At 43.1% G+C, this 13,543-nt stretch overlaps 1 protein-coding gene across 4 annotated transcripts in view; it reads left to right on the top strand.

Moving 5' to 3' along the window:
- The window catches only part of pdzd2 (PDZ domain containing 2), a 51,154-nt gene that overhangs the window by 26,635 nt on the left and 10,976 nt on the right, over nucleotides 1-13,543 (top strand). For all 4 annotated transcript variants that reach the window (XM_030357701.1, XM_030357700.1, XM_030357702.1 and 1 more), the window contains 8 exons: nucleotides 1,129-1,311; nucleotides 5,786-5,879; nucleotides 6,568-6,716; nucleotides 7,480-7,599; nucleotides 10,479-10,593; nucleotides 10,996-11,069; nucleotides 11,399-11,621; nucleotides 12,890-13,007. In XM_030357701.1, coding sequence (XP_030213561.1) covers nucleotides 1,129-1,311; nucleotides 5,786-5,879; nucleotides 6,568-6,716; nucleotides 7,480-7,599; nucleotides 10,479-10,593; nucleotides 10,996-11,069; nucleotides 11,399-11,621; nucleotides 12,890-13,007 — 1,076 coding nt within the window. The remainder of the gene's footprint in view (nucleotides 1-1,128; nucleotides 1,312-5,785; nucleotides 5,880-6,567; nucleotides 6,717-7,479; nucleotides 7,600-10,478; nucleotides 10,594-10,995; nucleotides 11,070-11,398; nucleotides 11,622-12,889; nucleotides 13,008-13,543) is intronic.

The raw sequence follows: 13,543 nt of genomic DNA, 5'->3' as shown, positions 1-13,543 counted from the left end.
AAAGATTTAACAGCTTTCATTGGAGTGTAATCTGTTAAATATGCTTAAGCCATCTGTCAGCTATTTGTGTGTGAAATGTCTGTTCTAGTCGACTGCTGTTCCTTTCTGTCTACTGTATCAGTGTTTAGTGTAATAGATGCTTACCTGAGGTGGCATACACTATCATTAACAAAATACATAAACAAAGTGCGTTTGGGGAACTCCAAAGTAAATGCTGAGCAGCTTAAGTTCTGTTTGTGTATCACATCTTTTCCTTTTTTGCTTACCAAGTGTTCTCAAGCTGATATACTTGGTAATGTGATGTCTCGGATGGTGTGTTATTAAGAAGTAGTAATCTAAACCAAGGGCGGTATCCTTTAAGCTTCACACATCTAGCCCGGTTTGGTGCACAGACCAGAAGTTCAATACACTTTCATAGCAAATTCCTAGCACATGTTTCACTGAGCCAGGCAGTGAAAAAACCATAACAGAATCTGAAAAATATGTTTATTTATTCATCGTGTTAACAATATCTGTAATTGGAGAGGAAAGAATAGTAAAACTGTAAACGGCTGGAGCCAATAAATATATTCGCTCAAGGTGATATATTACTTTGGATAGTATGAGAAATTATTGTATATGTCCCTACGTTACTGCTACCTAAGAGCTTTGTCCACAGGAGAGCTGTTCCTCGCTGCATCTTTCCCTGCTCTCCTTGACCCAGTGTACCATCTGAAAAATTGAAAAGGCTGCCTCTTAACAAGCTTGTGAGGGGGAGGGGGGAGGCGAGGGGCCCTGACTTTCACAACATGGATAAAAATACCCCACATGCGTTGTGCCGGTTCACACGTAGATCGCGTGTAGGGAGGTGCTGGAATGAAAAGATTCACGATGAAGAAGAACATTTCTCACCAAAGTCTACACATTGGCATAGGGAGAGTTGGTTCTGCCCCCTAAACAGGCACTCCCAACCTAACAAGACCTGGCACGTTTTATCTTCTCACCCATCATCTAATCCTCACTGACAGACAACCCCCCCCACACACACACACACAAACACACACGTTCATCTGCCCTCTCTTCCACTACCGGTCCTCTGCCATCCAATGGTTCTCCTCCGTGCTTCACGCTCTCTCTGCACATTTCCAGGAGGAGTCGGAGGTGGACTTCCAGCGCTACCCGTCCACCAGCCTCCCAGACCTGCTGAGCACCTGCAGCGCCTCGCCCCCTCCCCAGGCCCTGCTGGCGGGCAGCGTGGCCATCGTGGCCTCCCACTCCTCCTCCTCCCTGAGCGAGGAGGGAGCAGGCCTCTCCCTGCCTGCCCACGACCCGGTGAGTACAGACTCCTCTGCCTCTCGTCTCCTGTGTTGTTCTACCCGCCTCTGGTAGACCCACACTGGGGGGGGTGTTACGAGTGTGTCTCCTCTCCTCTTCACTTCGTCAGCTTCCGGCCTCGTTGTTGTCCACTGAATGCACGTGCCGGTTATAGGTGAATTATTTAGTGATTGGATTTCTTCTGCACATACTGTACATCACTGGATACTAGTGCTTGACTTATTTCCATTTGACTCATGATGACGTCATTTGGGAGGTCTGGTGGATGGAGGTGAATGTCATCTGTAGCCACTGTAGCCACTTATAAATAAGAAAAGGAAGCTGATATATTGACCATATGATTAAACACCACCCAAGCTGACCTGCCTGCCACCGACCCAGCTCGGGGAGGGGTGGAGAGCAGTGGATGCACTGGCTCTAGCACCAAAACACTGAACAACTCACAAAGATACCTATTGACCATGCATTGATAATATTTGGTGACTCCCAGGAAACTGTCAAAATAAATCCAAAACATGTTAGATTGAGTACCACTGTTATTATCTGCTGGTTGTTATAGGGCGTGTACACATTATTGCCTTAATCCTATGTGAAGCCAGCATGTGTAATTATGTCCATCACCATAGGATCTGTCATGATTGTTTTCCTGTCTGAGAGCCAATGTGGGATGGGAATGTTTTTTATCTTTCTAGTTTCCTGTTCTAGGACACACACATACGCTTCTCCGCACACACACAAAAACTCATGCACGCACACACAGACTGCAGAAGAGGAAAGGAGGGGTAGGGATTACCAAGAGATAAACCCAAGGGATGTAGACCCACCTTGTCTTTTTAAAGTCTAAAAATGTTGGCATGCACATGGTACTCATAACACGCCTGAAGCTAAATGGTTCGTTTTCGGAGCTTGAATGTATGCCGCACATACCAATATATCTCCCTGATACAATCATAGAGAAGTGTTTAAGTAACATTAAGACACAAATCCAACCATTCAGAAGTCTGATGTGAAGGCTGCTGAAATGTGTGTAAAGGGGATAGCTCACTCTCTTGCTCATCCTCAACGGATGAGAGAGAATCTCATCTCAATACAGCCAAGTCTGTATTAAGAGATCACATGGGTTGTTTATGTTGTTATGGATTTGATTTGAAGAAGAAAAGCTAATTCAGGTTGTCGTTTTTAGCACAGATTGGTAGTAACCTCCTCCCAGAAGATTTTTGTAACCTTCTAGGTCCATGAGAGGGTTTAAATGTAGCCAAAGCCTGGGGCTTACCAGAACGGCCAAAGGTGTCACACTGGGCGCTAAGCAGCTGCACTTGATTATCAAAAGATCACTAGACAAGACAGCTTCCCTGGAGGGTGGATTAAAGTGTGTCTTGTTCATGCCCTTCAGATAAAATGTATCTAATCAGCCACGATGAACTTTGTGAATGATGAGGTTCGATTAGGTTAAATGATCCAGGATGCTGTTTTCTAGAATGGTTCCGCATTGGAAAGGCGGGAGCTGGAACTCATAGCACAGATGCTGTACTTCTAAAGCGCATTATCTAAGCACGTTGTACTTCGATATTCCACGCTGAAATATTTTAAGACAGCTGGATTACGTGCTGTTTTATACAGTATATGAGTGTCATTGACAATGTGTTGGACAGCATACCATGTGGCTCTGGCCGTCTCCTCATGGGAGCCATTAGAAAGGGCTCAAGAATCACCAAAAACTAGATGTGGCCTCGTTTGGTTTCAGGGACCAAGTGTATGCCACAGATTTGTTATAATGCAACCATGAGGTGGTTGATGTTCATTTTAAAAAAATTAGATGTTCACAAGAGGTAAGTAAGGACATTACAAGCTTATAAGCTCATTGACAAGACATCAGTTGAAAAAAGCTCTGGCTGCTTCCCTTTCTTCACTTTCCTCACAGAAACCTTGTGAGGAAAGAGAGACAAGACAATCAGCAGAGAATAGTGAATTGTTATTCCATGTTTGGATGGTTAAGGCAAACAAAGTGGGTGATCAAAGCATCCTTACCCTGAAGGGGCTCTTCAAGCCTCTTAATAATAGTAAAAAGCCCCCCCAACTCCTACTTCCCTCACCGCCCTCCCCCTGTCTGTCTCCCCAGCAACGCCTGGACGACCTCATTAGTAGCTCAGTCCAAAACCATCACAAGGGAGAAGGAACGGGCGTCCATTGAGAAAGATTCGCCAAGCCACAGGCGTATTTTGTTCCTGAATCATTGCGTTGTTTATAGACGAGCAACATTTCTCTCAATTACTCACTGAAGCCAATGCAGTGCAAACTTTTGTCCTCAGCGTCTATGATATACTTTGAAGTAGACTTCACTGCAATGCATGCTATTCTATAGCATGAAATTGAATAGCAATTCACACGACACGCACATACTTCTTACTGTTGCTCCTAGTTTCCCTCCTGTGTCCTCATCCTTTTGAGTTCCTTTGAACTCAAAATGCTTCTGAAAGCTTTGTGCCCAAGTGGCCCTGAATGAACTTCTCATGGGTAATCGTGTTCAGGGCAGTTCAAAGTTATATTCAATTTGTTTCTTAACCCAGATTTTGGTGACATTCTTGTTGCGTCTGTTATGCTCCTCGTATCTGCTCATCAGGGGCCGTATTACAGAAACTTCCTATCTTAAGTCCTAAATTAAGATAGGGGAAGTGGAGATAGGATTTTTCTCAATTTGGTATTTCAGAAACATATCCTATCTTAATTTAGGAATCCTATCTTATCTCAGGTTAAGATATCCTAAGTAGGCGATCTAGCATCGACATTCAGCTTTTATGTCTGTTACCTAGCAACTGATGAAACTTGTTGTCGGATCACGTCACTTCACAACTGACAGCTGTCATAATCCTAAAATATCCGAAGACAACTGCTAACTATGGATGGGATTGGGAAAAAACAACGTTGTGCCGAAAATTTTAAAGCGGACGAAATAGAAAAGTTGGTGAGTTTAGTAGAAAGCTCAAAGGAAATATTGTTTGGGAAATTTTGTATGAGGCTGACCAAAGAAAAGGAAGACCAAGAATGGCTGAAAATAGCTGAAAAGGTGAGCACAGTATCAGGGATCAGTAGAAACGTTGAAAACGTCAAGAAAAAAATTATCATTACATTGCAGAAAAAATCCTAACTTCTCATCCTGACTTAAGTTAGGGACTCAAAGATAGGAAAAATCCTAACTTCCTATTACAGAAGCAGTCCCTAACCTGTTGGCCGTTTCCTATCTTATTTTTGGCCTCCTATCTTATCTTAACTTAGGTAATCCTAACTGCTCTGTAAATCAGATTTTTGATCTGCAATCGTCAGTTTCTGCACTCAGAATGTGCATGTGATTGATAGAACGAGTTACTTTAACATTAACAGAGACTGTTGATAAAGGATCTTTGTTAATAACGGCAAGATAGTTGCACTAGTACGACGTCATGGCGGGTATTGATACAGGGAACAAGAGAAGGAGTTATAAAGTAGTAAAGTAATTCTTCCACCAAATTCAAAATGTAATGTCTTTGCAGGCGATGAAATGGTTTAAAATATGGTCAGGAGAGTTTAAGAAATCATTACGCGGCCTCGGTAGCCTTTCAGACATCACGTTTCTGTTGTGTTGATCCTCGTCTTCATTGTCAAGCAGACCTACTAGCAGTGCTGCTGCCATTTTTTTCAGTTATTGACAGTTATTTTGAATTTAGGACAGGGTGTATGGCCACCTAACTTAGGGATCCTAACTTAAGAAATTCCTAACTTAGAATAGTTCTGTAATGGATAAATTCCTATCTTAAGATAAGATAGGATTTCTTCCTAAGTTAAGTTAGGAAACCTCCTTCTGTAATACCAAAACCCCTAAATGCCTTCCTATCTCAAGATAGGATAGGATTTCAGAGTTAGGAAGTTTCTGTAATGAGGCCCCAGGTCCTAATAGGCTGTCTTTTGACAGCTCTTTTACATGTGTTAACCTCAAGCACTAGGGAAGGGTATTTCGCAGTGTCTCTTTTTTGTATCCTGATCACTTTGTAGTCAGGGGCCATTTCTTTGTAGAAGGCCACACAGTTGGTCTGAACGTTCTTGCACGTTTTAACAGAGGGTCAGTGGACTGAGATGGAGTGGAGTGGCAAATCCTGGGCAACCTGGTAGTCCCAGCTAGTAAAGCATTGCAGTATCTTGTCAGGTCCTGGACCAAGACTACAGAGTTTGATAGGATGGGATACACTGATTTCAGAGGAGGCCCGGTGGCTCAGCGGGTAGAGGCTGTACCATTAAGGCCCTGTCCTTACGGCAGCGACCCGGGTGCGATTCCTGCCCGTGGTCCTTTGCTGAATGTCCTTCCCTCTCTTGCCCGTACCTTCTTTTCTATCTCACTCTGTCAAAATGCATGAAAATGCTAAAATAAATCATGCATTTTTATTTTCAATATATTTACTTTTAAAGAAAAATGTATTTTGAATTTTGGTGGTTCCCCCAGACGGAGCTGGATAAGCCTGAGGGAGGCCGTGGGGAGTCCCCGAAAGTATGTGGACGCAGCTCCTCACCCATGAAGTTCTGTGGCTGGTCCCAAGGTGAGGAAACACACACACACGCATGTATGCACGCACACGCGCACGCACACACACGTAAACACATGCATATACACGCACACACACACACACACGCACGCACGCACGCACGCACACACCAACACACACACACACACACACACACACACACACACACACACACACACACACACACACACACACACACACACACACACACACACACGTGGGATTAACCTTTAAGGATACTTCAGTGTGTCATGTTACGCCATGCATGTAGCATTCTTTGTACTTGCCTTGTGGGAATGGAGTGTTGCATTACAAGATACATAAATCATTGTTTATATTTTGTGGTTTGTTTCATTACAAAAAGGCTTTATATGAAAGGTTTATATTCTTACATTGTAGCCGTTGATGCCAAGGTATGTTCCCAAAAGCCCTCCGATACGTCAGCTGTTTAGTAAGGCTTTACTGTCTATGATAGGCCATCAGCATCGACTTGCTGTAACACGCGCTCCACAGGTTCTCTTTGTACGTTGAAAAAAAATCAGGGTACAAAACACCATGGAGTCATTCATGACTCAAAGAAACTGTGGTTCTTAGGAATGTTTTGATGAAAAGTTTTGATGAAAGATCAGGGAAAAGGATGAATGAACTGTTTTCCCTGCTAGGCTTGTTATGTCATTTCTACAATCACTTTGTAAATGAAAAGGAGGCGGGACTCGGCTGGAGTCGGTGGGGGAGGACGATGAGCTCGTTGTGGAGAACGCTGAGGCCAGCGGCGGCTCCTTGGAGAAGTCTGCCCACGGCAGGCGGAAGCACTCCCTGCCCCAGCAACTGGACACCACAGGCACGCGGCAGGTCAGTCCCAGTCAGCCAAGTCGACCCAGTCGGTCCTAGTCAGTCCCAGGCCTTCTTCAGTCCTCAACCATCTGCTTGATGTGTGTATTCTGCTCTGCATATCCTGTTGAGTGAAATATGTGCATGGGAAATGTACAGCGCGCATGAGGGCCAGGATATGATAGAGCCTAGTCTTGGTTACTGGTGTCAGTCTACTCTCAGCACGCTTCGGCCATGTCCACAGTCAACACTACACCAGTTGAATGCAATATGCAAACACAAGTGCACCGGCTTGTGTTTGTGGTATCACAGGAGGTTGATAAATCACAGTCTGAATAACAGTCACAAAGAATGTCAAGAAAGTCTGGTAGCCTAGCCAACTTAAAAAAAAACAATCAAACCAAACCTCTAAATTAAATGTATTATTATTATTATTATTATTATTATCTTGTTGTATACAGTGACCAAACCATTTAGACGGTTTATGTAGTTTTTTGGTTACGTGTCCGTCTTCAGTCAACCCTGGTCCCTGGGAGCATCCCGATCTCTCTAAATAGAGTTGTTTTATCGTTCTGGCTTTACTTTTATCATTTCAATATGGACATGGTCTTTACAACATATTGAGAGCATGCATTTGCTAACATGATAAGCACAGCCAGTGCTTTGTATGAAAAGAAAAGGAACCGGCCCAATTCTAAATACAGTTCTGATACAAAAAATCCATGTTTTCTTTACCTAATTTCTTCTTTACCTAATTCCTTCTGTATATTATTTTTGTTCAAAGGAATATCAAATAGTCAAGAAATCGGCTCGTTCATTGAGCACGGTTCAAGTGGAGTCACCATGGCGACTGGCCCAGCCGTCTATTATCTCCAACATTGTCTTGATGAAAGGACAGGGAAAGGTGAGTAGCAGCATTTGAAGTGATCCTACCCCTGTATGCTTCCATCCATCTTTGGTTGGTTCTTCTCTTTGCATTATGTTTGGCAGGAGAGTCTTTCGTTTCTGAATGCCTTTCCTCACCAAATAATCACAACCACACTCCCAAATCTGTTTAATTAATCAGCTTAAATCTGCCTTTTTTTGACATTGTTGGTAGCATTCATTTTTCGAAGATGAGTTGAACTACGGCAATGAGTTCATGTTGTTACTGCCAAATTGTCCATGCCCTAAACCAGGGCTATTCAACCTCCTTAACAAGTGGGCCGAAAAGGAAAACCACTGGTGCCGCTTTCACACCAAAAAGAACCGAGAGCCAGTTCCGGGCTGGTGCTAGGGCCAGTTCCAAACTGGTTCCAGCCTTACCCCAGTTAAGAACCGGTTGGTTTCACACCGGCCAGAGCCAGCCATGGAGCCGGCGTGAGCAACGTCATGACGTCACTGCAAACGTCTCCGCTAGTGAGCTTGGACAGAAGCATACGGCCGACATCTTTCTTTATTCTGGGTGGAAATAGTAACATAGTTACGCCATTAAATGCGTTTATGGAAACATTTTTAGCGAGAAATGTGCATTTTACTTTCATAATGTTCGCTCGGTGAATGTGAAGGATGTTTGGTTTGATAGTTATGACGAAGAGGGAACGCTCCGTTCACTTGCATGGACATGGACTCATCTGGCTGCGTTGGCGCGTGATCAAGCGTCAGGTTAGGCGCGCAGAAGAACCCTCGCGCCAGTTTCAAACACAACAACAACAATTTCGTCTTCGATTCAATCCGTGTATGGTTCGTTCTTTGAATATTCCGATTTAAAACAAAATCAGAAAAAACAAAAAAGAACCATACACGGATTCACGTCCATTGTTTACTTCGGTGTTTTAAAAAATGCCGGTCTTCGTTGGTCTTCCTGTTTATGAAGGTACGGATAACTCCGCCCCCTGCCCCCGGCGTAAAAGCGGTTCTAGTTCTAGCCCAGCTCTAAAGCGGGGCCAGAGTTGAACCGGTTTTTAGGGGCCAGAGCCGGATCTTTGGCGGTGTGAAACCAAAGCCCTGGCCCTAGCTCCGAACTGGCCCGGAACCGGCCCCGATTTTGCGGCGGTGTGAAAGGGGCATGGGTGTTCATGGGCCACACCGAGTAAAACTACGTGAATGAATCGCTACAAATAAATTGTACTTAAAGTAGTGTTAACTTAATATATATATTGCTATTACATGGAATAAACTTGTCAGACGCATTCCTTCCTTCTTCACTTTTAATCGTATCATTATAAAAGATTTTGTTCTCACATATTTTGGACACGTATTTAGAATTCACCAAGTTCTTATAGGTCATGGAGCACCATGCCCTTGTTCTGATGGCATTCATATGAGAAAAGCTAGACTCACACGTATCGGTTGAGCCAAACATTGTCAGAATAAGTGATGCCAGTTCCTGATTGTGGGGTACTGATACTGGCTAGTATCACTGGCTACACACAGAAACCTGATTTGCATGCAACTATGTTTCTCCTTTATTTTATTTATTTTTTGCATGCAACCACTTGCGGGCCAGAAAAAAATTAAGAGGGGCCGCATTTGGCCCACGGGCCGCTAGTTGAATAGGCCTGCTCTAAACCATGTAGTTCTGCAATTCCACTAGCTATATCGATAAATATAAAATAATACATTTACATTTACTCAGTCATGTACCTCCGCTCCTGGGATGGCATACAATTTTCCCTAGGAAAAGCATATCCTTGGGGAAGCTGGTTTTGCTGTGTTTTACATATTACAGCTACACACACACTGCAGATACATAGAGGTTTAGCTGATTACAAAACATAAACTTTAGAAGTTGTCTTGAATATAAATAGTGGCATCCAGTTGTTAACATTTATGAGTTGATCTATTAGAATGGAATAGATGTAAATGTCTGATCCATCTGCTTTCAAAAAAGTATGTTAACTACAATTTAACAAGTGCAGCAGACCATATGCATGTCTCCATGACACCACACAGACCCATGGCCGGTCCGGAGAGGGAAAGTCTGAATGCTTTCAATTTTTTCAAGAGTGCATGAAGAGGACTTTTCCTGCTCCAAACAGACACACATTATCACGCATTTTAGATGAACTGAAGGATCAGTTCCCAACCCCCCACCCCCTTTCCCAAAGGGTTCAAAGACCCTAACCAAACTTCTTCTAAAAATGCTGTGCACATATCTTATCTATGAAAAGGCAAAACCTGAGCCCCTATTGGTAGCTCCGAGCTCCAAGTGTCCCCTTTATTAAAAGCCATCCGTTTTATGCAGCAAAACGTCTTTAAAAGGTTTGAGTCTGGTTAGCTATGATTCGATTCAATTAAACATTACAAGTAGGCTACTATAGAACAAAAGCATCAAACCAGCAGTGCAAAAGGTGAACAAATAAAATGAGGTTGGCAGAATATCCACAGTTCAATACTGCTCTTTCCAAAGTCACCAACGGCCTCCTTCTCGTGGCTGACATGGGGAGAGGACTATATTTATTAATCCATCAAATGGGTTCGCTAAATGCATCGTTTCTCATAGCTTAATGCCACAGTCATTGCACCCCCTCTGCTGGTGAATTAGTGTTAATACAGGCAATATATATTACAGAGGAGCTCAACAATGCTATTTATGAATAAATACGACCGATATGACCTCATCTTTTTCTTGCCTCTATTGACCCATGCCATCAGTATTTTCAGAGCTTCAGCAAACGAAGGTCTAGTTTTTAAAACGTCACCATTACTAAACGAGGGGATTCATTGTAAGTTGGACCAGTGCAGGAGTCTTTTTGCAATCAATCCATTGTGATCCATCATCCCGGTCCTCTCCACCTGCAGGGGCTGGGCTTCAGTATCGTTGGAGGTCAAGACTCTGCAAGGGGCCGGATGGGTATTTTTGTCAAGACCATTTTTAACAATGGAGCTGCTGCAGCTGACGGTCGCCTCAAAGAAGGTAATAATGACCTCCTATCTCTTACAGGCCTGCCATTAGTCGATTCCTTGATTAGTTTTACATTTGGAGAATCAAGTAATCATTTACAATGCTGCAATTTTTTCAGAAACTCAAAATATTTTGTAGATGAATCTTATTTGTAAAATATATAGAAAATATACTTTGATGAAGCAAGTAAATTGAAATACCAATTTGGATTCTTAACTTAAAACATAACTTATTTGTGTCATTTTATAAAAAAATTATATAACATTTTTTTGGTTGAATTTATGACAAATGTTGCGGGCCTATTGTGAAACTACATTGAGAACAACAAGCACTGTTTACAATGTAGCTCTGCTTACCTTTCACCCTGTCTGAGTGTCCTTCTCTCCTCTTTCTTCCGGTGTGTGCAATCTGTAGGAGATGAAATTCTGGAAGTGAATGGGGATTCTCTTCAAGGTCTTACCCACCAAAAAGCCATCCAGACCTTCAAGGTAAATGTTGCAGAATATTTAGCACATTTCCTTGACTATGGTTCCTGCTCGCTGCATTGATGAAGATTTTATTTAAAATCGTATCGACGGTCAGGCCACTGACCCCAGAGCTGTTATTTAGCACTGTGGCTTACATGCCATCATGCAAACTAACGTCTTTGCTAGTTGGAAATAAGTATAAAAGTTAAGACAATTCAAAGTTCAAAGTATTCTTGAATGTTTTCAAGATGTAGATCTCGGTGGTTTGGAAAGGCTTTTTTTTTTGCATGTCCACATCTGAATGTGGTGTTAACATTGAGAGGTGTGGTGATGTTCCCTCTGCCCTGCAGCAACTGAAAAGAGGGGTCGTGACCTTGACAGTGCGGACGCGCCTGCGGAGCCCCAGCCTGACGCCCTGCCCCACCCCCACCCTCCTCAGCCGCTCCAGCTCCCCCGTCTCCAATGCCAGTGGCGGGGCGCCCGTCCCCCCAGGGAGCGAGGAGGCCGAGGGACGTAAGCCTCCGGGTCCTGGCCCCAAGGACCGCATCATCATGGAGGTCTCTCTCAATAAAGGTTGGTCAGTCTGTCTTAGTAAAGGTTGATCAGTCTGTCTCTATAAAGGTTGGTCAGTCTGTCTCTATAAAGGTTGATCAGTCTGTCTCTATAAAGGTTGATCAGTCTGTCTCAATAAAGGTTGGTCAGTCTGTCTCTATAAAGGTTGGTCAGTCCGTCTCAATAAAGGTTAGTCTGTCTCAGTAAAGGTTGGTCAATCTGTCTCAGTAAAGGTTGGTCAGTCTGTCTCAATAAAGGTTAGTCAGTCTGTCTCTATAAAGGTTGGTCAGTCTGTCTAAGTAAAGGTTGGTCAGTCTGTCTTAGTAAAGGTTGATCAGTCTGTCTCAATAAAGGTTGGTCAGTCTGTCTCTATAAAGGTTGGTCAGTCTGTCTCTATAAAGGTTGGTCAGTCTGTCTAAGTAAAGGTTGGTCAATCTGTCTTAGTAAAGGTTGATCAGTCTGTCTCAGTAAAGGTTGGTCAGTTTGTCTTAGTGAAAGTTGGTCAGTCTGTCTTTCTAAAGGTCTGTCTGTCTATAAAGGTTGGTCAGTCTGTCTTAGTAAAGGTAAGTAAGTCCGTCTCTATAAAGGTCGTTCAGTCTGTCTCAGCAAAGGCTGTTCAGTCTGTCTCTATAAAGGTTGGTCAGTCGGTCTCTATAAAGGTTGGTCCGTCTGTCTCAGTAAAGGTTGGTCAGTCTGACTTAGTGAAAGTTGGTCAGTCTGTCTTTTGTAAAGGTCTGTCTGTCTCTATAAAGGTTGACCAGTCTGTCTCAGTAAAGGCTGGTCAGTCTGTCTCAGTAAAGGTTGGTCAGTCTATCTTAATGAAAGTTGGTCAGTCTGTCTTTTTAAAGGTCTGTCTTTCTCTATAAAGGATGGTCAGTCTGTCTTAGTAAAGGTTGGTCAGTCTATCTCAATAAAGGTTGGTCAGTCTGTCTCAGTAAAGGTCAGTCTATCTTAGTGAAAGTTGGTCAGTCCATCTCAGTAAAGGTTGGTCAGTCTGTCTCTAAAGTTTGGTCAGTCTATCTCAGTGTGAAAGTTAATTACAATGCATGAGTAGCATTGCGTGTGGTTGACATCAATGCAACATCTGTATGTACTTCAAACTCTTCACATCAAGATTGAGTGGCCTGAGATTCTGAAAGCTGATAGATATGTAGATAGAGTTTGTCTGCACCTGTTTGTGCTTTGCACTTAATGTCTCTTAATGCACTATGTCACACGAGTGACATAAATTAAAAGGTTTTCAATTTGAAAGGATATGGCCTCATCTTCTTCTTCATCTTCATCTCTAGAGCCCGGAGTAGGTCTGGGCATCGGAGCGTGCTGCCTGACCCTAGAACACTCTGCCCCTGGCATTTACATCCACAGTCTAGCGCCAGGCTCTGTGGCCAAAATGGACAGCCGGCTCAGGTGAGATGACCTGGGTCTTTTTGTCTCGAATCAAAGCCTGAAATGTACTTCTTACTCTCTTGAGCGATCAGCACGCAGCTAGCAACATGAATCAGCACTGCTCTTTCCTCTTCATGTTCTGTTTCTTCTCCTCCTCCCATCCTTTCTCATTCCTCCTTTGTTTGCCCTCCATCTACTTGTGCTTGTGATACATTTAGTTTTTGTCGACTGATTTCATGCAGAATGAGAATGAGGATTCGATTTGTTTGCTTTTGTTTATTTTGGGTTTTCTTTTCTGTGGTGTTTGAAAGTAGAGTAAGTACAGTGTCATAATGCTGCCCTTGCAGTGTGCTCTTCGTTCAAAGCTAGACAGCTAGTTAATACTCTAAACTCCTCCGAGAAACACAGAAGGCTCTTTTGGATTTTTGCTTTTGTTTGTAAAACTGAAATATTGAATAGATAAGAAAACAACCAGTACCCAGCCAATAGCATATGCATAGGAAAGGTATGTATCATTCACGTAACTATGTGAATGCAAAAGTTCTACCAATGTATAA

The sequence above is a fragment of the Gadus morhua genome, chromosome 6 (assembly GCF_902167405.1).
Source record: "Gadus morhua chromosome 6, gadMor3.0, whole genome shotgun sequence".
Lineage (NCBI taxonomy): Eukaryota > Metazoa > Chordata > Actinopteri > Gadiformes > Gadidae > Gadus > Gadus morhua.
The sequence above is the reverse complement of the archived record's forward strand: the minus strand, read 5'-3'. Positions and strand labels throughout refer to the sequence as shown.